This window comes from Achroia grisella, unplaced genomic scaffold (genome assembly GCF_030625045.1).
Source record: "Achroia grisella isolate CSIRO2021 unplaced genomic scaffold, CSIRO_AGI_Agris_v1 utg905, whole genome shotgun sequence".
Classification (NCBI taxonomy): Eukaryota; Metazoa; Arthropoda; class Insecta; order Lepidoptera; family Pyralidae; genus Achroia; species Achroia grisella.
Window position 1 is genome coordinate 378,211 of NW_026713063.1, and position 24,495 is coordinate 402,705.

The following is a 24,495-nucleotide window of genomic DNA, read 5'->3' on the forward strand; positions in this document are numbered from 1 at the left end:
AACCTATGTTTAGTGCAAATAAATTTGATTTGATTTGATTTAAAGTGTGAGTAATCGCTTACTACAACTATGCCTGAATTAAAATTTGTACGAGGTATAGTTTCTGCGAACAGCGTCTGTAAACAAACAAACACAGATTACATTTTTGACATCTCGATTACCGAAGCAATTGTATTTTCTTTTCTAAATTAACTGCGTCTATAAATAGAGATGACGTATTTAATGACGTATGTGTATGAAGAATCTTACGCATACGTATATTTTCGTGTCTGTCTGGATAAATGTTCGTATTAAATTTGATTGAATTGTACCTTAAGGTTTTGGAGTTACAGAAAGAACCTACGAAATTAAAGAAAATTTCTTTAACTTGTAAAAAAAATCAAAGATAATTTGTGAATTTATCACTTATAGAAATGTTACCGTAATTCCTGCTTTCATCAGGTGACCCGCAGGCAGGTTTATGCTAAGAAAAAAAATTAGAAATTATAAAACCCAGATATATAAAGGAATGTCGTATAGAATTACTTTATTTTCGTATCAATGCGAACAATGCTGGTGCAGTTAGTCTTAAGGTGTAATTAGACCGAAATAGAGTCAAAACAGAATAAGATCTAGCACATAGAGACAACTAGGTTTAGTTTGAACAATACAAGAACAAGGTAAACTAAACTGCACTTGTAGAAAAATCGTGTCTGCATTTTCAGAGGCTCGTAAAATGGTCTCAGATTGCATGAAGAGCAAAAATTGCAGGCACTCTCTAAAGTGCATTGTGCTAAAACCATTAATGGTTTCCTAGTATTGTTGAAGTGGGGAAAGCGTGTGAAAATCTATCTAGGATATAGATGAGCCTGTAGAACAATCACAAGCATTTTTCTAATGAATCTAAAGATGCACGCCACTTTATGTATAACATTAGTCGGGAGTTTAATTAGACTTTCTCTAATATTTTCCCAGACATTAAACAGGTTTCTTTGATAAGAAATACGTTAGTCAATAAAAATAAACATGTGTAACTTACACGTGAGAGTTTCGAAGTCGTATAAGAAAAAATAGAATTAAATCTGATTTCTGTAATTTTTTATAATGTATTCTAGTAACAATAACCGATTTTGTAACTGAATTTGAAATTGTTGATTGTGACATAATCACAAATATTTTTAATAGAATTAAAACAATAGCTTATTTTATAATTTGAATATAGATCGCTAATTATATTAAATATCTTGTTACTAAATTTAACGGTAAAACAGTATGAACTTAATATTCAATTCCATAATAAGTCACGGGCCCTTACATCCGGTACCGCATCGTTTCAGTTTGATCACGTACGCCATCATGTTAAGCAAACAATAAAGAAACCCATCAACCAAAAACACAGTAAACGGTGACAACAACACAAGCAAACATGTCAATGTTCGTAATATATTAATCCTAATGTCTGTATCCTCTCTTCGCCCTCTTCATTCTGTTATACTGTTGGCCATTTCTGTAATATTGCATTGTATTTGAATTCTAATCTGCAATGATTACAGCCTAAATAAAACTTATTAGACCAAACTCTATGTGTAGTACCTGGAAAGTCTATTCGATTACTGAATATAGCTAACAACCTGACAGTCCGTTTGTGTATTTTGGTGTAAAAATGATCATTGACTATAGACAATAACAATACCAAAACTTAGCTAACCGGACGAAAAAATCGAAATCGGACCAGGTTTAAATTTTTTCGACATTAGCTAACATTCCCTCTGTTCGCTCCATTGACTCCGAACTGCCTAACTCTATAAGGCAACTTTTGGAAAAATATGAAAAAATCGCAATGCCTACATCGATGAATATCCCCATACAACATAAAGTCAAACATCACATTGTAACAAAAGGATTTCCTTTATGCGCTCGAGCTCGTCCTTTTTCTCCAGAGAAAAAAATGACGCGAAAAACGAATTTCCGGACATAATAGAAATTGGTAGAAGCAGCACATCAAGAAGTCCATGGGCCAGGCCTAAAACTAATTTACTCGTATAAATGAAAATTAAACTACAATTAATATGAGCAAATGTGAGTATTTAAAAAATGAGTTAGATTTTCTTGGTTATCAGATAACGAGCCAAGGGATGAAAGAAACAAGAAACATTACAAGTTAACTTTTATAATTTCATTTTTTTGTGTATGTAATAATTTTTTTCTCTCAAGGGGGAATATCTACGGGATACAGTTACATAGAAATAATAATTGCATTTAATAATGGCTAGCATGACAAATCCAATATTGTCTACTAAGCACTGCCGTGTCTAAACAGTGGGGTGACACAGTTTAGACACACCTTACATTTTCCTAGTGTCATTTAGTATATAAGATCAATATTTTATGTAAGACAATATGTACATAAAATATCAGTCTATTATCATCTGTAATATACATCGTCTCGATCAACAAGTTCGTATAATTTACCCGCAACACTTAATAACGATTTTTTCCGCAACGTATAAAGTTCTGTATAATTTGCGGAAAAAATCCGCAAGTTGCTTAAGATTTGTTGTGTTGGTTTCGCAATACAATGCCCTCAATGTAAAGAACGGATGTATACGAAGATAAGTATGACATGTGTGAACAGAGACTTCCGGATTAGTAACTTCACTATATTCTAAAACATAGCTGCTTGGGATAACTTGCGATAGAATATGATTGTGTAGTTTGCAATCAGTGAAGGAATATCTTCATAACATATAAAATAGAAAACATCGTAATTTTTACTCTTTATTTGTCTCTGTTTTTCTGCTTATTCCATCTAAGTTAAGTAATAGATTTTAATACGGTAATCACAATAATTGTTTTTCTATAATATATCTTATATAATAATTCCATATATAAGACCGCGGTGGTTAACTAGTACCTACATCATAATAGGTATTATATCGGTAACTCAAGATAAATTTAAATTGAATTTACATATTCGAATAATTATTTCGTATAGTAATATTATAAAAATGGTATAAAACATTATACATATAAAAGGGCCATCGAATCAAATTAAATCAGCCTGCTTCACATAATTCAAGCAATGCGAGCTTTCAGTGTCCATCTGTTCGTCACCGTCACCTTGGCCTGTTATTAGTAATAACAGGCTAATCTGAATATGACACGCGAAGGTTTTGCGTGGTCACTCTATGATGGTACATGTAACATTTGGAATGTCATATCCCTTTATTTCCACACCATTATTTGTATTGACTATAAAGAATTTTGTCTGCAGCGCGCGCATTTGTATTAATTTATAAATATGTATAATTTTGAACTCAAAGGTGTAAAAATGGCCTTATTACAAATAAATAACCATACAGAATTGACACAGCGCCATCTAGTCCCACGGTAAGCAGAACTTGTGTTATGACTACTGGAAATTTATATAAATACTAAGTTTCTATGTATAAATACATACATAATCATACATAGAAAATATCCAAACTGATACAAACAATCATACTCTTGAATACAAAATATTTGTACCGTGCGACTAATCTAATCTAGACCTAAACCACCGAGGCCGTCAATAGTTATAGTTTGTTCAAGTTTGTATTAATTTATAAATATATATAATTTTAATTAAAATGCTTATGTCAATAGTTATATATTTTTTCAATGCGCCATCTAACATTTAAAGCTATATATTTTTTAATTAAATGCGAATATTTAAAGAACGAAAAAAGAAAAGAAAATATTTAGTTTAGACAATATTAAAATTTCTTAAAAAAAAGTGCATAAAAGTGTATTTTAAATTATTTGTGACATGATAATTTCAGATTCTTGTTATCATCAAGGCACTTTCTTTTTATAACAACAGTGTAAAATCTTGTAAAGTGATGCTCCAATTCGGTGAACGGCCTCATTAAGATTCGCTCTGAAGCCAAATATTATTCCACTCTAACCTTTATTTTGGTCGCGAAGCATTAGTTGAATGCCCACGTATCGTATTAAAATTATAAAAAACACAATTTATCATATTCTAGACTTTTTACTGTTTTCTATAAGTATTTTCTTTGATGAATCACTTTTTTATTTAAGTTTGTATTTTATATTATACTTTACGATTTAAACATGTTTATTATCTACGGTTTTTTGTGAACAAAAAGAGACTTTTATTTTGTTATTAGGTACTTTTTTCTTAATTAAATGTATCATCGCTATATACGTAGCACTATTTAACAGTACCTCACCTACCTGAAGTTTTTAGAAAAGTTTTAGATGCAGTGCTGTCATCCGTTCGTATGTCGGTTCATTATATATATATTTAAATAATTAATTATCTTAGCTAAAATTCTGATTATTTTTTTATTACATTTACAGTAATTACTGAAAACCATTTGTATGTATTTCTTTAACCATTTATACGAATACAGTGCCATCTATCGAGTCGTTCTTTTAACACGAAGTGAGCGCGAACTGCCGACCTTCATACGTGTCTGTGACAGTCTGCAACTACTGCGTACAGCTCATAGATGGCGCTGAAAATATTATTATTATTTTTTCATTTACCCATTTTAAGGATTTATAAATATGTATACATTAAAATATGTTTTTAATTTTTTTTTTTCAAATAGTCTCCCTATGTTTTTTAGTACTAATTAATTTTATATTATTCGGAAGATTGGTGTAATTATTATCCCTCATCCCCCAAAACCCCGATCGATGTCTGTATTGCATACCATGACGTCACGGGTGCATTAACCGCTGCAATCGCACCCGCCCGCCCACGTCTCGGGAAATTGCCAATGTCACTTCACCGCAGTCCTTGAACCACGAATATTTGCTGGCGTCAGTATTGCACTGCTACTTGTAAACTTTAGATAGATTTATTTACTAAATAGATTAATGCAATTTTAAGTGTTCTGTGCTATTTTGGCGGTACCGGTGTGTTTTGGGAATACTAGCATCGTAATCACTTGCCGCGTAAACAGATTAATACAAAACATTGAAGTATAAGTTGTTGTAACAGAAGCGTTTTTGATAGAAGAAATAGAAACTACATTAGATATCTTGTAAGTATCGAGAATTCTCCGTACAGTACAGAAGCAATCGTTTGCCAATAGGTACTAGTAATCTGAACTCAATAAGAAACATATGTCGGGAGCGCGCATTCCAATCCAACTCACATTCTGGAATAACCACTCAGTTTTGCTGTGATACCCGTTCAGGAACGCGTTTCGAACTGTTTTCTATATTAGTGTGATCAACTCCTAAAATGACTGGTGAGTATCTAACAGATATAGTAATATAAGTAGATTTACGACAGCTATAGATATCATATTCCTAATGTGTTTCAGTGGTGGTTGCTCTTATTAGTGTTTGAGGCGAGCCTGTTTTGTATCAGGTACCTAAATAAGTGGCTAACATGTTTAGTAGTTCCAAAATTGGATAGTTGAAATTTCCTTCTTTTGTTGCTTCCAATTTTGTAAACTACGATATGTTTACTAAAATAAGCAAGTATGTATTTACATCTATTTGTTATTTTCGTGGCTAAAACTAAAACCGACACTAACTAAATAAAGTTGTTTATAATTTTGTAGTTAATAGACGCCCCCATTCTCAGAAGAAATATTTCTCAACCAGTGGAGCTAACATACAACAATCTTAAGGAAAAAAGCATATTTTCTGTCAGAAAAAGGTCTCCATTTCCTCTGGTGTTGCAGGTGTTGATCGGCGTTGATAATGTATATTATTATGTCATAAAAAACTATTTGTTACATAAAGATATCAAATTAGCATACAGCGTTATCTACCAATTATTAACCAATTTCTATTATTTTTTGTTATAACAAATTTCTGATACTAGTTATTGAAAACGGATAGCGAGGGAATAAGTTTCTTGGCTTTATTTGTTGCCTGTTTTTAAAGTTCTTTTTACCTCAATTATGGTGTAAGGAGTTCAGACTCTTCCTTTAGTGCTGACCTAAAATAAGTGATGTTAAAATATATTTCGATTTTTTTTGTTTACATACATATTTATAGTTTTATAATTAGACGGATGTATATATAGAAAACCTTGACATATTAATGAATATTACAAATATTGGCTATCGGACACGTTTCCACGAATTGTTATAGGAATGTGTTAGACAATTCAAACGAAGAGAAACATCAGTTTTAGGAACATAATAATAATAACTTTATGCATTAACCTAACTTAATATATGTATATCTATCTATCAATCGACTCCAGGTTATGCCTGTATCTTGGTAGATAAAGCAAGAAAATTAACATGAGTGATACGGTGATATAAAAAGTAAATAGCCATATTATGTAACGACAAAGAAGAAACTTGTATTTTATATTCTAAAATTAGTATATTATTCGCTTTTAAAACCAGTTTGTAAACATTAATTAATGATAATATAGACATTAATCGGCATAAAAAGTAAAATCCAATATACGGAAAGTTTAATTGCCTGTAGCAATAGGCGGCATTAGACAACTCTTGGCGGCAGGGGGCCCTTTGATAAGTGAGTACATACATCTAAGCAATCACTATGACATTCGTGTCGAGTTGACGATCTCTACTGTCTCTCCAAGTTTGGACCGCGCTGGTACCAAATGCCTATGCGGGAAAATAGTACCTGTCGTGTATGGTGCGAATTAGAAGTGCCGAGCGTTTTATGTGTATATAAGAGTGAACAGTCTGATTGCATATTCTCGCCTTATCTAATTGTTTAAGAAATAAATGTTTATAAGTACCCCTTTCATTATCATTTCTTTTAAATTATAACGAAATAACTACTTCTAAACTAAATAATGTGTGTCATTAAAAATATATATTTATAAGCACCCATCGTTATGATTTCTTGCTATAGGCATTCAGGCCGTATCTCTCTAATTTCCAATTTTATTACCTACTTCCTATTTACTGAGCGTCCTTAACGTTTTTGCTTTATTTAAAGAGTACATATGTATATTATGTACTGCTATTAACTGAGGCATTTTTAAGTCTCGGTTTCAAGACTAGTTTTTTAGCATAACTTCTTTGTTTTTACATTCATGAGGTAGAAATAATCTTCAATTAATATTTAAAAAATGTAAGAAAACAATGTCGTAATTTTCTTTTTACTCGTACTCAAGCCTTGTAAACACTAGTATTTCACCTCACGTTGTCCCAGATTTTGTCTGTATTTGGTCTATTTGGCACGCTTGTATGTTGTTGGAACGACGTTAATGTTTCACTTATAGTACTATTAAACTTTTATTGTGTTTTGTTTATTTTGTAGCCTACTAACTGGTATGACTGCTCTCGTTCAATAAGTAGAAAAAACATTCCTATGAAGTATTACGCACATTTAGGGTCAGTTTTACAAACAATTTTAGTGTGTGTGGTTGCTCATTAAATTACACTTGTATTATTTTTTCTCCTGACTTCGAGATATTGACATAAAATCACGATCACGAATAGTGGAATTGCTGCACGTTTAGATAAAAAAAGAGTGAGTTAAAAAAGACAAAAGAGAGTGTTGAACATGGTATATAATATATATGTTTTTATATTTATATTATTAATAATCAATTAATTTTCATGAACGCTCCTAACGGTTTAATAAAAACCAAATTTTTTTATCTCTGATTATAATTTACTGTGTTAAATTTTCCTTTTAGACGTATACCTGTAGATACACACAAAATAGACAAACAAATAAATATCTTACTAGGCAACAGTTGAAATGCTTTTCTAAAAAACATACTCCTAAAGATACTGCCTGCGTTTGGCAATATGTCCGTTGTCAGACAATGAGTAGAACAAAGACGGTTAATTATTTAACGACTTAATGTCTGAATTGGTTGTCGTTTATTAATGGATCTAATTACTGCTCAAGGTTTTCAGTTGTTAAAAGTAGCCAATTTATCGAAAAATACGAATAATGTACCAATCGTTGAGAAGTTCTAGTGTGTAACGTACGTCCTACCATAAGTAAGTCTATTGACATTTTTCCACACATAATAAAGGTGACCTATGGATTACTAAACTACCAAGATAACTAACATTTCTATTTCAATGCTTTTACACAATCGACAAAAAGAATGAAGCAGGGGGACGTCTCTTTTCATTTTATTGTCTTTTCCGCAATCAGTAATCATTTCTCATTTCTAACCATAAAGGAATAAAGGTAAATTCACTTTGATACAATTAAACCTTAAATGTATTTACAAAAGGAATGGTTTGCTCCTTTTCCGACCGTAGGGGAAGGACCTCTTGAAGAGTTCCATCTGGTAATTTAATGTTAATTGCATCAGTAATAGAATACTATAAAAAAATAATCATATTATTAGACGGCGGTCTTCTGTAAACAAACGATTGTATTCTTTATTAGGAGACTTGTATTTCGATCAAAATGCGTTTTATAGACTGATTATACTTTTGTTGTTTAGTTGTCTTTGTATCAGTTATGAACCTATTTTGTAAGGAGGTTAGGAGGTTGATAATTTGACATATATTTTAATATATAAACGCGGTAGGTATCTGTGTTAAGCCTGATTTTTAATAAATCTTTTTTCAATCGATAGAATTTATATTACTGCCACGGCAACGGTAACGTACTGGATGTTTTAATAGGCGAGACAGATATACCCACTCATCAGACGGCTTGATTGGGAGTCGATTGATTTTTGTTTTACAAAATATTCTCGCACTAGTGTTATCGTTTGCTTGCTTACTTTAACTATCTTTACCGTAAATGCATTTTATGACTTGATGCTTTTAAAAACATAAGTGCTTTTTGATATAGTATTTTATGAGATTTAAATGGCGCTTACCTAATTGCATTTATGGCTGATTAATTTGTATAAATTGGGTTTGTGAAGAGAGATGGAAGAACCTATTTTTAATATTTAAATAATCTAGGATTTAAAGTATATATAAGTAGTATTAACGTTACCACGTTACTATTATACTGTTATTTTATATTTTTAACGGCGTCGTGTATACTCGCGTTGAATATATTGACCACATGTCGGGTAGTGAAGCCAACTTAATACAAGTTACCAAAAATAGTGTTCGCCCACTAAAATGAACTACCCGGAAGCTCATATTCTAATTAAGTGTAGATAATACCTAATTATTTATTATATACGATACAAGAATACGAGAGCATTGGGCTACGTTCACAGTCGAGGGGATTAATTTATTAACTTTGAATTTTCTTAACCAATGCAATTAAAGGGATCTAAAGGAGCAGAATCTTGTTGTTTTTCTATCATATTTTCGTAAAGTTGAGGTAGGAGTATCATTGAAGGGTTCACTTCAATGATTTTTTGTCATTGGGGAGTGAATACGAGTGAGATGAGTGTTATATCATCAATTACTAGCAATTATTATCAAATGGTCAGCTCTAATTCATTCCAATATTCTCAATCACGCGTTCTAACACACAAACAACACAATTTCTTACTACTAAGTATACTGCAGTATATATACAATAAATATTGTTTTCCGTAATTCAATGGAGTACAAAGGAATTTGTACAACCTACATGCTATGTAATTATAGCCTATTATTACGTTGTGTACTGGAAGGTTTTGAACGGAATGAATAGAGCTTCAAGCAAATGCCACTTTGCTGGATATAGCATATAGGGTAACCGCGCCTTTGCCAGTATAAATGGTCCATTAGTGGATATCCGTATCCACTGATATGCAATTAGTAGCTCCTGTTCTACTGCTTTTAGTATAACATTACCTTATAGTTTGGCGTCATGGCTGATGAACAAGAGTACGGCAATGGCCACGCGTTTCGTTACGGTTTGTTGTTCGTCATCGTCATTAGCTGTCTTTGTTGTTTTGGTTTCCTTGGCCACGTTCTCGTGGTTTGTGGTGCCAGATTATCAGTTTTAACTTTTTTGGCTTTCATACACGACTCCATTAGGATTGTTAACTATGTAGTTTAAAAACATTTCTCCTATATTAAGACTAGTTTTATTTTTGTTGATTGAATGATTCATGCACCTCTATTAACAGTAATATAAGTTCAACTATATCTAACCTTTTATCTGGACGTGTAGTGAAGCTTGTTGTAAACTAGATAACGTTAGTTCATGATTCTCTGCGAATATATCACACTCAGGAAACGTCTTGATGCAAATGGTCAGCATTCCACAAGTAGTCGACCGCGTCCTGCATTCCCATCCGTGGAGGCGAGGCTTCCCAGAAGCATCGGATCCGCTAGACACCAGTCCGCTTCCCTGCATGCTGCTCGTTACGATTACCGCCTACACGTCCCCATTAAACGCGCAATTCCTCACCACAAAGACGATGGTCATTACAGTCGTCCCACTGGTGTTGCGGCCAGGCTGTCAGTCGCCGCGACGACATCCATCCGACCTAACCGCTGCAGCGCGCGCAGCGATCCCCGATTTCAACTCGATACATATTCGAAACAAATACGATTTAGATAGTGATTTAGTGCGACATCGTTGTGAATCGATTTTTTACGGTATGTGTACGATGGTAGCCTCGTACGGGTGCGAGACGAATCCGGCAATTTGTGTTCGTTAGCGCGTCACACTGTGGGCGGCTTATTTACGTGATTCTCTTTGTGGTTTTTAGTAATTAATTACGTAAATAAATATGAATAATTTATTAATTACTTCATACGGCTTCAGTATTTTTTTATAAGCATCACGACTGACTTGAGACGTTTACGTTGTGTTTACATATTGATTTGATTTTATCTCGAATTTCAATTCAATTAGACAGCGGATAGTTTGTGTAACATTGTTTATATTAGAGTGCTTCGATCTTAGTGTATAGCGTGTCGCGACATGATGAAACACTTGAGCTGCGTCACAAAATGTCCACAGTCAATCAAAAGAACATGAAGCCAGTGTTGGCGCCGCAAGGCATCAGTGTTAATAGCCTATAAATAAAACAGGGCCAATATACTGTCTACACTATGTAGAGCTGCGAATGTAACTGGGTCTGGGGCGGCAACCCTATAAATTGTAATTGCACACCAATTAAAAGAGATCTATTTAAATTGGTGCCTTTTGAAATTAACGGGTTACTCTACACAGTTTGGTTTCCGCTTTTAGTGTACTGTAATTCTGCTAGTATTATTATGACTTCACTATTATTCAAATATACGTAGTGTAATCCTTATTAATATTATGAATGCGAGTTTTTTTTTTGTGTCTTTTCATAGTGTAAATTATATGAAATTTGGCATACTCGTCTAATAATGCTTGTTATAAAGAATGATATGGGCTCTTTTTCTCTTGTCGATATTATACCAGTGATAATTAATTAATAAAATAAAAACAAAACCGAAAGCGGACAACAATATATCCTAAATAAAATAAATTAATGTTGGATTAGGTGCACTAGTATCTGCTTATTATAATAAAAGTCTGTAATTTGATACTATTTAGTTTTTCAAAGGATACTTGGCTCCTTAATTTTAAACTAGTTTTATAAACGTGCTATGTTACGCGATGCTTTGAACACTCTGAACTGATTTTCATATTTTTTCATTATCGAATAAGATATGTCAAAATTGAAGTTGCTTTTCTTTATAGAAAGTATATAATTAGGTGTGTGTGTGTGTGTGTGTGGAGACCGCCTCGTGTATGTATATATATGAATTAAAGTTAAGTAAATAAATTATAGACAGTCAGTTTTTTTCATAGTATTCCTTCTATAGAATTATTTGTCATTAAACTAATAGATGCTTGTTGACATGTAATTTGTTCTATATCGGGCACACATGAAATATGTATGGTGTTCGATACAACATGTCGCGGCGGCGCGACAGAGCGCAATGAACATGTCACCCCATGTTATTTCACATAGTGTATTTACTCAGCTTCATTTGAGTAGCAGTGTTACTTTTTAGTGACTTCTAAATATAGTAAATCTCCAGTAGTTAATGTATTATAATAGAACTTAAAAATTGTTATATATTTTAATATATTAGAACTTAATGAAAATAAAGTTTTTTTTTTAATTATTTTAAGAGATCATACCTTCTCTACTAATTTTGTCAAAAGTGGAGTTGCTTTTCTTAGTAGAAAGTATTTAATAAAATTCACATATGTATGTAGTTGCTTATTAAATTTAAACTAAATGTAACATTTTGTAAATATATACGTACTTATAACAAATATGAATATTTTCAGTGAAAACCAATTTAAATACCATCTCGGTTTGGATTTCTTATTTATGATATTAATATAGTAAAAAACGATGCACAAGGTGATATATCCTTCAAAAAAGCATAGAATAATAATTACAACGCAGATGCTAAAATTAATATTATTGGATATTATCTGTTCAGTTAGTTTGTATATTATAGAGATATTTAGGCCTCGTATCGTGATGTCATACTGTGTTCTATATAGCGATGAAGTCTCCAATAAGTAACACAATAATAAATTAATAAACACAATTACTTTTCTGGACGTGTGGTTCAAAATAGAAAACAATAAATATCAATCAGAGACGTCAACTCGAAACTGTGGAGAAAATATGAAACTATGATTAATTAGAGGCAGTCATTATGTTAGAGTTGTGTGGTAGATGTGGGCAGATAATCCTATTATGAACCTATTGTGCTGAGACATTAAATTATTTTTTATTATTATTTAATTCTTATTAAAAGTTACTATAGGGAGGCTTATGTTTATAGCAGATGATTGGCTAGACCAAGAATGATTATTTAATTCATAACGGATACTTTGTTGTGAAGCAAAAAAGTGAACTGTTGTTCAAGCAGATGAGATCATTTCGGTGTTCATAATATCCTATTGTCTATTGCGTTTCAGACAACACTAGATGTCAAAATGTGAAAAATTTCAATCTATGCAAAATTAAGGTGATATTATTAGATATTGTAAACAGACATCATTCGTCTATATATATATTTCTGCCTATAAACGCTATGAAACCAAGAATGTAAGTACCGCGATGCAACTTTCTCCAATGTTTCTCATATAAGCGAAACAAAAACTGAGGAGAAAAGGTCTTTATTTATGACCCTGTAACTAACTTCAAAGACGGCCTACCATTATATGCAAACAATTCACCAGTGTAATGTGCAAGAGTTATTAACCACAACATATTTAACAGCACGCATGCGCAAAAAGTTATTTAACAGGGTCTTAACAACGCTCGACTCGACCCAGCGATGTTGTAATGTTTCCCATAGAAAATTTGCGCCTTAGCAAAACAACATTTTTTGTCTTCAAACATTTGCGTGAATGCTGTGGTCCACGGTTTATTAACGCTCCTTGTTGCTTCACAAAATACCTCCGAAGATCTTTTGTTCATTTGGCCGTAAAATTTTAACTCTTAAACTGTAATGACGTTGTTTTGTCATTTCTAGTTTCTATTTTAGAATCGCTGTTTGCCGTCTGGATGGCACAGTATGGCGGAGTTTAAAGTTTTTTTAACCTAAATAATTTAAAAGTTTGATCTAAATAGCTTGTATTAGTTTCGTCACAAATGGTGTCGTCATATCTTTGTACCGATTACTTTGTCATATGAAGAGGTACATACTAAACTTGTCAATATAGTTTGACTCTACCATCAGTGAATATAGGAATGATCCTAATGTACTCCTATAAGAGTATATATTGAATACTAGCTGTACCCGCGGTTTCACCCGTATAAAATTTATAGCCTATGTATTATTCTAATATGTAAGTTTCCTTACTGAAAAGTTTCATCAAAAGCCATTCTGTAGCTTTTACGTGACAGTGTAACCAACATCCATCCATCTATCCATATCCATACTCACAAACTTTCGCGTTTATAATATTAGTAAGATACAAGAAGTGATCGCTGCTAACTCTACCTTAACAAGATTATAAGACACCCCCGTTTGTGAGGCAGCTCTAAAAATACATTATTTAGATATTAAAACTCTCATGGACAGAATCTGGTATAGATAATAGTTATTTTAAAATGTACTAAGATTTTTTTTAATAACTTTACGATTTATCAACGCTACTTAATAATAATAACAATAATATCTCAGTATAATTAACACAGCGTCACGCCAAGCTAAGTAGAGCTTGTGTTATGGGTACTAAACAACTGATATATATACATTTTTTTTAAATACAAACATAATATACATAAAAAACACCCACAGATATAAACAATCATACTCATGAATATAAATGTATGTACCGTACTGGATCCCGCGACCATCGGACGTAATACGATGTTTTAACCGCTAGACCATCGAGGTCGTCTTTAACTTCGCCGTTAAAGACAACCCCACTTTTTAGAGCTAGTAATTGTATCATATTGTAATATTCCAAAATACACAAAGTTATTTTTTTTAAACCTTCACTATACTCAATCCAAACTCTATAGACAGTTCCTGCCAGAAATACAGTACATATCGAAAATACGCTACCTGTCAAACAGGTAATTTTGAAATCAATCATTGAATTCAAACTTCACTACGGTGACATATGTGGTACCTATAATAAACATGTTTCTAAATGTAGATTGTTATCAACATACCAGTTGCAATCGAAACATTGTAACATAAATAAATGTAGTTGCATTATGTAACGCCGCTGCTAACAATTCTCGTTTGCAACAGAATGAGATTGACAGATTAGTGATTATGTATGTGACTGACAAATGTGTCAGTTTGATTTACAATTTGTAAGTATAGATTGGAAATGTCAAGTAAAAGTCAAGCATTGTACAAAAACTAATTCTTAGGAGCAAAGTTAAATAATATAGCTCTTTCTGGTTAATGAAAAGATGTTATAATCAGGAAGATAACCATAACCGGATGTTCAGTTTAGATTTGATATGTTCTGTCAGAAGTAATCTGGAAACGACAACTTTATTGTTTTATAATTATTTAAATGTTAGGCACTGTTCCTTTGTCAAACAAAAAAGTTTTTTTCCAAAGTATGTATAAAAAGGTACATTGTAGTATTCCCTCTCTTAAGCTAAACATTCAAGTTTTGATACTTCTACGTACTACACCATCATGTCTTCAATCTATACAAATTGAAGAATGTTTGTAATTTCTAATTAACATTTTTTCATTAGATGCAAATGAAGATATATGTGGTACTCACATCGTTATTTTAATTTTAAAAATGTTTCTCTGTCTGTCTGTTTGTTCTTGCTAAGGACTGGATCGATTATAACAGTACTTTCACTCGGTCTAATGTTGCATGGAGCAACTTAGGGGGGTAACAGCTAGTGTATGTTACAAATGTTTATGGCAAATAGGTATTGCTTTTGATTTTCCAAATACTTTATCAAATAGTTATTAAAAAAGGTTTGATGAGTACCTTACTCATCATACTTTTTTTTAAATATAAGAAGTAGAGGTACGCCTTATTCATCATAACTTTGTATTGTATTGCCTTTCTGAGTAGTTGAACAATACGGGTTAATATTATAAAATAGAATAGGAGCGTTATAAAATGTTAAATTTTTACTCCGTCAAGAGACCACTTCGTTAAATTATCTCACAGAGTTACGGGAACTAGTTGTAACATTGAATGTTGACAGCGTAACCCCTGTTAATAGTTTAGAATATTTAAAACCTACATGCAATGTTTCAACTCGTACATTGTGGGTACATAACCTCGTGAAGAGATATTGCAAAATAGTCTTTGTATATTTAATTAGTAGTTACATTATTACATTTGCGTTTGGTATTTTATTTGTCTATTGAACTGTGACTTCAGTGCCATCTGCTTTCCGGTAGGTGATCAATTTAATATTTCCCGTCAATGTCAGATGGGATATATTTTGTTCTAGCGACAAAGTACTTGCCGCTTTTATGAATGGTAAACACAGATGTGTTTAATATAATAGATCCATGTGTTAAATAAATCCATCATCAATATGTATGAATAATTGGTAGGTAAATATTTGCGCAGCAATATTGGCCGGAGGTTCTTATTTTCTAATCCTTTCTGACTCACTTCAAATGAAGAAAAGTCCTGTTTATTCGTTTGTATTTTAGGACAATTTAGTTTCTTGGTATCTGTAGCTCTTAAAAAGTGAAAAAATCTTAAAACTTTATAGATAAAAACAAAAATATTTGAACCATTTTTGATTAAATCCATATTATTATTGCTAAGAGAGAAAACGGATTTGAAATTCTTTCATTGTTTGAAAGGTATATTAATCAATATCAGATTCATATAAGCAAGATTCCGAGTAATATAAGCAATTTATATTGTAATATTAACATTATATATATCTTCAATCACTACATACAATACTCACAAAGTTATAAGGAACCTACAATTAGAGAATAATAATTTTATTTTATTTATAGGCTATTGAAGCGTAAAGAACGCGATTTTGGTGTCGATGATGGATTTTTTTTTATTAAAAACACATTTAGATTACACAGATATCGTTTACCATTTTAGCTACCTACTAAGCACCATTGTGACCTTCTGTCACAAATAGGGATGTCACATATTCTTTTACTTTTTCTTTTAAAATATAATATAAATACCAACTTTAAAAATATTTTTTTATGGATTTTGCGTAAGTTGAATTTATTTAATGTTCTCTATGTTTTTAGTATTACAAGCCAATGACTAATGACAGTTCAAAACTTTCGCATTTTGGATATGTCTGTAATTGACATTTATAAGTTTATAATTGGACAATGAATTGTTTTGACAAAATGTAAACTAATAAAATTATTATGGCATATCTAGTATCTTTCAAATAAAAGTGAATGTAACTGGTTAACGAGTCAAGAATATATCATGTAAAATTTAAAAAAAAAACAAGAGACTGCTGAAAGAATGATTTTAATAATAATAACAGGCAAGTATTTATTTTTATTGTAGGTAAAGTTTGTTTAGTATACAACAATATGAAAATATGTGTGATCTAATCACAAAAGCATTATATGACATTAAATAAAATATCTAAAGCGAGGTATATTATTATAAATTATATTTGACAGCCCTAGTCGGTGCCTCATGTTCCACCCACCTAAATGATCGCCACCTACAACCAATGTCAAGAATAAGAATGTAGAACAAAGGAAAACATGAATTTAAGATTATGTATTATATAACTAGACTAGCCATTTCCGCGGCTTCGCTTGAATGTGGTTAACACCTTTACCATATAAATGAAACCATTTTGTGTACCTTTAACTTTGTCAGTTGCGTTAGGTCTAATAATAATTATAACCCTGGATAATTCATGCAGCGTTGTCTAGTCTCAAGGTAAGCAAAGTATGGGTGATAGACAGCTGATAGAAATACCTAAATACATTTTTTCGTAAATATATAATATACAATAATATATAATGTACAATCTTACTCATTAATATAAATGTTTGCATCTTGCAAGGAATCAAACCCGCGACCATCAGAGTTAAAGCAGTGGGCTAGATCGCTAGAGCACCGAGGCCATCAGTATGCAGAGAAAATAGTAGTATTTGACATTAGATATTATGATATATGAATATTAAAAAAAAACATATAAACTGAAGTCACCATTATCTCTTCATATATGACACGTGTATCTTCTGTTTTATATAAAATACATACATAATAAATTTGCACTATGACTAATGAATATTTGGTTATTTTGACTCTATGACAGCATCAGCATTCTCAATTTCATTTGAATCCAATTGACTCTATTATTTGAACCACATTGAGGTAGGAATATTTTTCCCTACCGCAATGTGGTTTTGTGTATGTATTATCTAAGGTACACCCATGCATTCGCTGTTTCAAATCGTACTATAGAATTTTCGAAAGGTTTCATTTTCATACTAAAATATCATTTCTTTAAAGAATATTTAGAAAAGAAATATTATAACTTATAAATGAGTCGTGGGGACTCATGATGGGATAGTGTACTGTATCCGGGATCGAATCCATTGCCAACCTAAATTTTGTACTAACAATTCTTTAAAAATAATTCTGCAAAATATGAGTAATATGGGAAGAATGCATTACCCATTCAGTGTTTTCAAGATCAGCTCGTGCAAACAGACACGCAACGAGAGGCTTCGTATATCATGTAACTCAAGGTGTTCTATTTTCTGATACCAACGTGCTTTAATTATATGATTTTTTTATTATCTATTAACCTCGATCCAATTTTTAGAATCGATTCTAAACAACATCCCTTAACCATTTTACTCACCGAGCAGTGATAACAAAAAACAGATGCCATCACACTATGATCGATCTTATGTTATTGCTACTGGTTAGTGTTTTAATGTATTGAAATTTAACGGATATGAACTTAAAAAGTATTTGTTTATGTAATCCTTTTTTTTTTTAATATTCAGTTTCTTGTTGTTTACGATACGAATTTATAATAAAAATACCTGACGATATAAAGGAACTTTCATGAGGACAATTGATAAATTAATTAAATAATTGGTTACTGCACAAATGTTTCTACTCCTTAAAGACTTTTTAAGTACCTAATAATGTGATGATGTATGTATCTATTGATCTGACGACAATGTTCTGGATAATGAATTAATTTTTTAATAATTTTAAAATTTTGCGTACTTATGATTAAACTTGAGGTAAATCATAATAAATATTTCACAATTATAACTTATGTAGCCCTATTGTTTATAGCAAAATAAATTAGATTTGATTTAAAAGATAATGTAATATCTATTCTCATTTATTTATCATTCATATATTACAAAGAATTAGTTCATGCATCCAACTTACAAACAGTTACATTACAGTGATCCTACTTTTTACTTCAAGTATATTATTGTGTAACAAACATTCATATATTTACAAAGTTTCTCATACATTCTACTGAAAAATTATAAACCAAAATTAGGTATATCTGTCGTCAAATACATTAATTTTATTTAGAGCCGCGTGAGTCTATAATGATGACTTGCTGGGCTGTAGGGCGCCGCCCGCCCACGTCCGCGCCGCTTATGTAACGTCGAGCAGGTGTCTCGTCCAACGTTTGTTCCAACAATTCATTATCACGTGTAGGTTCTTCACGTCATTAACACTTGGGTCGGTTTATGTAATTTAGAATGTTATATACACAAGCATAAGTTTGATGACAACGTAGCAACAATCGTTTAATATAGTCACGTGTGGAGTGCCTATCACTAAATTTCTTGCTATTACATCTTATTAATATTATAAACGCGAAAATTTGTGAGTATGGGTGGATGAATGAATAGATGTTTGTTACTCTTTCATACAAAAACTAATGAACGGATTTTGATGAACGAACTTTACAGTAATATAGTTTATACATTAGAATACCTATGTATTTGTAACAATAATATGTGAATTGGGCGATATATGTAATAATAAATGTTCAAGTAAGTGTGAGACGAAGTTGCACGTGTCAGCTAGTATAATATAAAACTCAATATGTATTCGTATTTTATTAGCTTTAGTACAGTTAAATCCATTGTGATGAAACCTTGTATACTTTTTTACTTACGCGAAAGTTATAGGTGTACACTTTGCATTATTTCGCGTGTATTGCACTGCTAAGTGTGTGTGTTGAAAGAAAATTTCTTCAGTACTAAAATACTTTTTTATTTGCGCCTCTTTTCCAAAAATAAATAAAATAATTTATATACATATACATTAGAGTACTCATTATATACATTAGAAATATGTATTTCAATTTAATTGACAAAGTATAAAAAGGCAATAAGCAAATTTCTAATATGTCATTTGAGGTTTGCCTTTCTTCCTTACCTTATCATTCGGACTCTGTCACGACATAACTCTTTCAACTACCACAGTTATTTTTTAATTTTCACTATTACCATTACCATACCATTCTGCATCAGAAATACATGCTAGTAGCAAAAAAATACATTGTCTGACAAACCATATATGTATATTATTAACACATTACTCTCAGTTTATATTCTGTTAATAATATTTAATACTAGGTGTACCCGCGGTTTCACCAGCTTAAAATTTATAGCGTATCTGTTATTCTGATGTCTAAGCTTTACAGTAATATATTACTGTAAAGGATCATGAAAAACCGTAAAGTCATACGGTTTTTCCGTAACCGTAAACATCCATCCATCCGTACTCACAAACTTTCGTGTTTATAATATTAGTAAGAGATTAATAAAATAACAGTAGTACCTATATTCTATTTTAAGCTGTCTACTCAACTATTGATTATCTACTATGTTGTTAATAGATGGTGCAAATCGTGCTAATGCAGTAACTAATCGATGGTGTAAATTGCGTATATTTGCAGTCAGTAACTATTTTGCTAAATAGGGAATTTTATTTGATCAAGACTCCTTACTTTTCGTATACGCACGGTTTATGCTTCAGATATAATACGGCCTCGGTGGTCTATCGGCTTAGCACAGCGCTTTACTTCTAATGATCGCTGGTTCGATCTTCGCAAACATTTGTATTCATAAGTATTTGTATTGGTCTGGGCGTTTTCTATATACAGTAGTTGTAAAAAAATGTATCTAAATATATCTATCATTTGTCTAGTACCTGTAACACAAACCCTGCTTAGCGTGACTAGATGACGCTGTGTGAATTGTCCAGGGATTTTTTTATTATTAGTTACTACGTACTAAAATAAAGTGGATATTGGTGATATAACTTAAAAGTCCATTTATTTTATGGATCCACTCGAGCACCTGTGTTTTATTTTTTCTTGCTACTGTCACAATGTACGTAATGAGGTTAATGAAGTCAGTTCGCGATCTATTGGGAAACAACGGCGGAAATGACCACCTGACGGGAATAGCACGTCGCGTAACTCAACCGCTAGTCCCAGTGTGACCGCGCTATCACCCGTCGTCGCTCGTGCCGTAGATAACTCACGTCTCCGAAAATAACCAGTCTTCACCCAGCCGTGGTACAACCACGACTGCCCGCGAATTTGACCCGCTGCGCCTTATATACCCCAGTGTAGAGGGATGGCGTCCGTGCGCACGCGCTCCGCATCCCCTAAGACTGTGTCGTTCTCACCCGTTCTAGAACGTAAATACAGTGCCGATAGGGGACCCTCGAATCCGCCGGAGCTGACCTCCACAGATTGGAGGAACTACTTCACGGACTTCAGTGCATACCTTGGTGAGTAGCGTCCAGGAGTTGTGATCATCATGAATGAGTCAAGTAGCTTTTATTGTGTGGCCTTGCGCTATATCGGTTTCGTGTTAGTGGAGCATTCGCCAGACGAGTCCGTAAACAAATGTTGCGTAATTACATGTAATGGTATTACTGTAACGCTTTTTGTTTGATAATATGCTTAATGCAATTCAGACTCCATTTAGATATGTATGCTCATTAAGAGTTAAAACAGACACGTTCACGCACAACTGCCTATATAAGAGACATATAAAAAGTGCTAAATAAATAATATTTTTTTTCAAGACACACACGTCTGTTCTTTATCTACTATTCGTAATGTTTAGAAGATAGTGCAGTTTTAATAATTATTTTATCCCAGTTCTCAATTGACCACTGTTATTAAAATGCTTTAATTTAGAGAATGCTACGTACAATTACAAATTATGAATAAATATGTAAATTATTTTAAATACATTTTGTACTCTACATAAAATTAGATATTATAACAAATTTTCTAAGTTGAATATTCAAGTATATATTTATACATTAGATGAAATTAAATTACTTTGCCAAAAATTAATAGCTTCTATAATCATTTATAAACTGCAATATAACTTAATAATTAAATTTTCCAGTGATCGTGTTAAAGAGTAAAAATATTTATCCCTACGAAATAGAAGTCTAATTTTTTTTTGTAAATAGTCAAGTCAGCCCTTAAATCACTAGCTTTATTTCTAGATACGTTAGTTCTATCTGCAGAAGTATACCTATTGCGTATCATTAGAGCCCAGTGTCACCTCACAGATAACCTTGCGTGTTGGAACCGCAAAATGTTACAGCATTGTATTATTTACAGTTACCACTCATACTCATGCTCGCCAGTAATTCTGCCAATAATAATTGTCTTACGTAATGCCTTCTAAGCTTAGTAGGCCATTAAAATGTTCAATGAAAATAGCCTATAGTTCTACGGTTTGAACCGTAGAACTATAGGCTTCTATATAGCAGAACTATCATAATTACAAAATAACGAGGTTTCTGAGTTCAACGTAATTAATTATGGTTATTGATTCTATGTTACTTAATAGTATAAAAACGAAAGTCCAATTTGTTGGTGGCAATAATAGTTATTTCAATTCATGAATCCTCCAAATTACCTTTATAGCACTTTATCTGTAACAAAAAGCGTACTTAGATTTTAGTAGGTATAAGGCGGTGGAAAGCATGTACATATATTCTGACGACAATTCTATCACTGTGAACTACTAATTTTTCAAGTTATTTAATATTGTGCATTTAATGCATTAATAATTATTTCCTATTTCATTATAAACAACTATATATGAAACCAAATTTAAAACAATAAGAAAACTGTTTTTATTTATATAAAAAAAAAATAACAAGAACTGCATAACAAAATAAAAGCAATTATGTTAGAAAACTAGCTGTCATGATCATCATAATTATTATTGTTTGGTAATTCTAGACATCCTGATTGCTTTACTTTAGCAATGAACGCCTACTGTGATATTCATAGCATTTACTCATTGTAACGTGATTTTGCTAGCATACAATTTGTAGGCGCAATGTATATATAATTCCCACTTTGGTTATTTCATGTATAACTTTATTATATTTGTACTGTAAACAGAATTAAATTTGATATAGACTACAAAATACATAAAAATAAATAAATTGACAATAAAGAAACTCTTAAACTACAGTTTTAGCTATTGAAATTAACTAGCTTTTGTACATGAACCTAAAAACACAAGTATGTACGCTATAGAATTATGTCTATTGATTTATTTAATGATGTACGCGTAGAAGTAATGTTATTGATTTCACTGTAATGACAGTAAGCGAGACAAATTATATATGCAAATATGGTAGGTAATCATCATGTTATGTTATGTTATGTCACAGTGTACGAGATTCCAATCTTTTGTTGATTCCGTTATTTTAGTTTCACTACAAAAGCCTTGACTTTCATCTGTAAAATTTACCAATTAGTACAAATGTACTGTCTAGATTATTATCTATTCTAGATATATCTATTCTAGATTACTTTCTTATTCGTGTTCAATTACGAAATCGTAATTGAACACGAATAAGAAAGCAATCGAGAGAAATTACATAAGATAATAAAGTCATCGTGTGACGTAATTACATTTACATTAAATCGACTGTCACTATCTAATTATTATAAAATTTAAACATCTTCACTTGAATATTGTTTAATTTTAAATATGGAAATATTTTGCGCATCTTATGTTACTTAAATCTTAAACGATTCTAATATATAAGCAAGCTATATATTAGAATCGTTTAAGATTTAAGTTGTGCATAAAAGTAGTAAGGATAATGATTTATATATTTTAAGCGCATTAACCGCTGTTATGTTTTAACTTAAACAAATACGTTTAAAGAATCGCAAATATTTATGTGAACAATGAGTTAGGTTGTGTGCGGTTTTGACTGCGCTCTCTACGGGCGAATCAGTACTGTATTAGTCCATAACAGAGCCGCGCGCGCCTATCCTCAAAGGATAAAATATATTTAAATTTAGAATCCCTTCCTCCGCCCTTGAGTGAGACTTGTTTTTTTTTACAAGCGTTTCTCGCGAATTGCTCGAGGTTATAGTCTCTCTTTCGAACCAGTTTGCACACTCAACGATTTTGGATAATTATTGTAGTGATTTACAATTGAAAACCAATATGTCAAGATTGTCGAAAACTCATTATACAGTGAACGATGCTATTTACGGGAAGATATTGAAAACACCTAAGGTTTCGAGCCGGCCTCGGCAGTCAGATTATGAAGATGTTTATGAAGCTGTTGAAGGACTAGGTATTTTTGTGCCCTTGATTTACTTATTTCGTATTTACTCTTGTTTGTATCTAATTTCGTCTTCCCGTATATATATATCATATTGCAAAATTTCTTATTGTCACATTGTAAAAGTCATGTTAATAATTTAATTTCATCTTCTTTGTTTTGTTTCTTAATATGGTTATTTTGTATGAGACCTGTGTCGAAGTGAATCATCCTTTGTACTTTTAATGACAATTAACTTATCATGTATACAGTACAAATAGGATCTTATTACTTTATATAAAATGAATTCATCACATCCCATGAAATAAAATATCTTTGGTACATTATCTTATCCATGTATTAGTCTATTATGTCAACAATGTTAATGACCGATAAGTGTGTTTTGTCTATGGTGAATGAAGTCGCTGTTCATTTAGATTCTGATAAAATTGCTACCTGGATGAACACCAATAATGGAAGTCAATGAACCCTCCAAAAAAGGAAACTAGTTTTGACAAATGTATTCAAGGATGGTAGGTAATACAAATTCAAATAAGATTCGGTTATTATACATTTAAGTTCATTGAATAATCTTAAACCAGTTTT

The 24,495-nt window shown here is 31.8% G+C and overlaps 1 protein-coding gene across 6 annotated transcripts in view; it reads left to right on the forward strand.

Moving 5' to 3' along the window:
- The window catches only part of LOC131853690 (leupaxin), a 79,276-nt gene that overhangs the window by 26,142 nt on the left and 28,639 nt on the right, over positions 1 to 24,495 (forward strand). For 2 of the 6 annotated variants that reach the window (XM_059204690.1, XM_059204695.1), the window contains exons 1-2: positions 10,346 to 10,469; positions 20,815 to 21,075. The exons of 2 other annotated variants lie outside the window; for them this stretch is intronic. In XM_059204690.1, the coding sequence (XP_059060673.1) occupies positions 20,919 to 21,075 (157 nt within the window). In that variant the 5' untranslated portion in view covers positions 10,346 to 10,469; positions 20,815 to 20,918. Of the gene's footprint in view, positions 1 to 10,345; positions 10,470 to 20,814; positions 21,076 to 23,592; positions 23,923 to 24,495 lie in introns of those variants that run through there. 2 more of the 6 variants (XM_059204691.1, XM_059204692.1) reach the window with 2 other exon arrangements.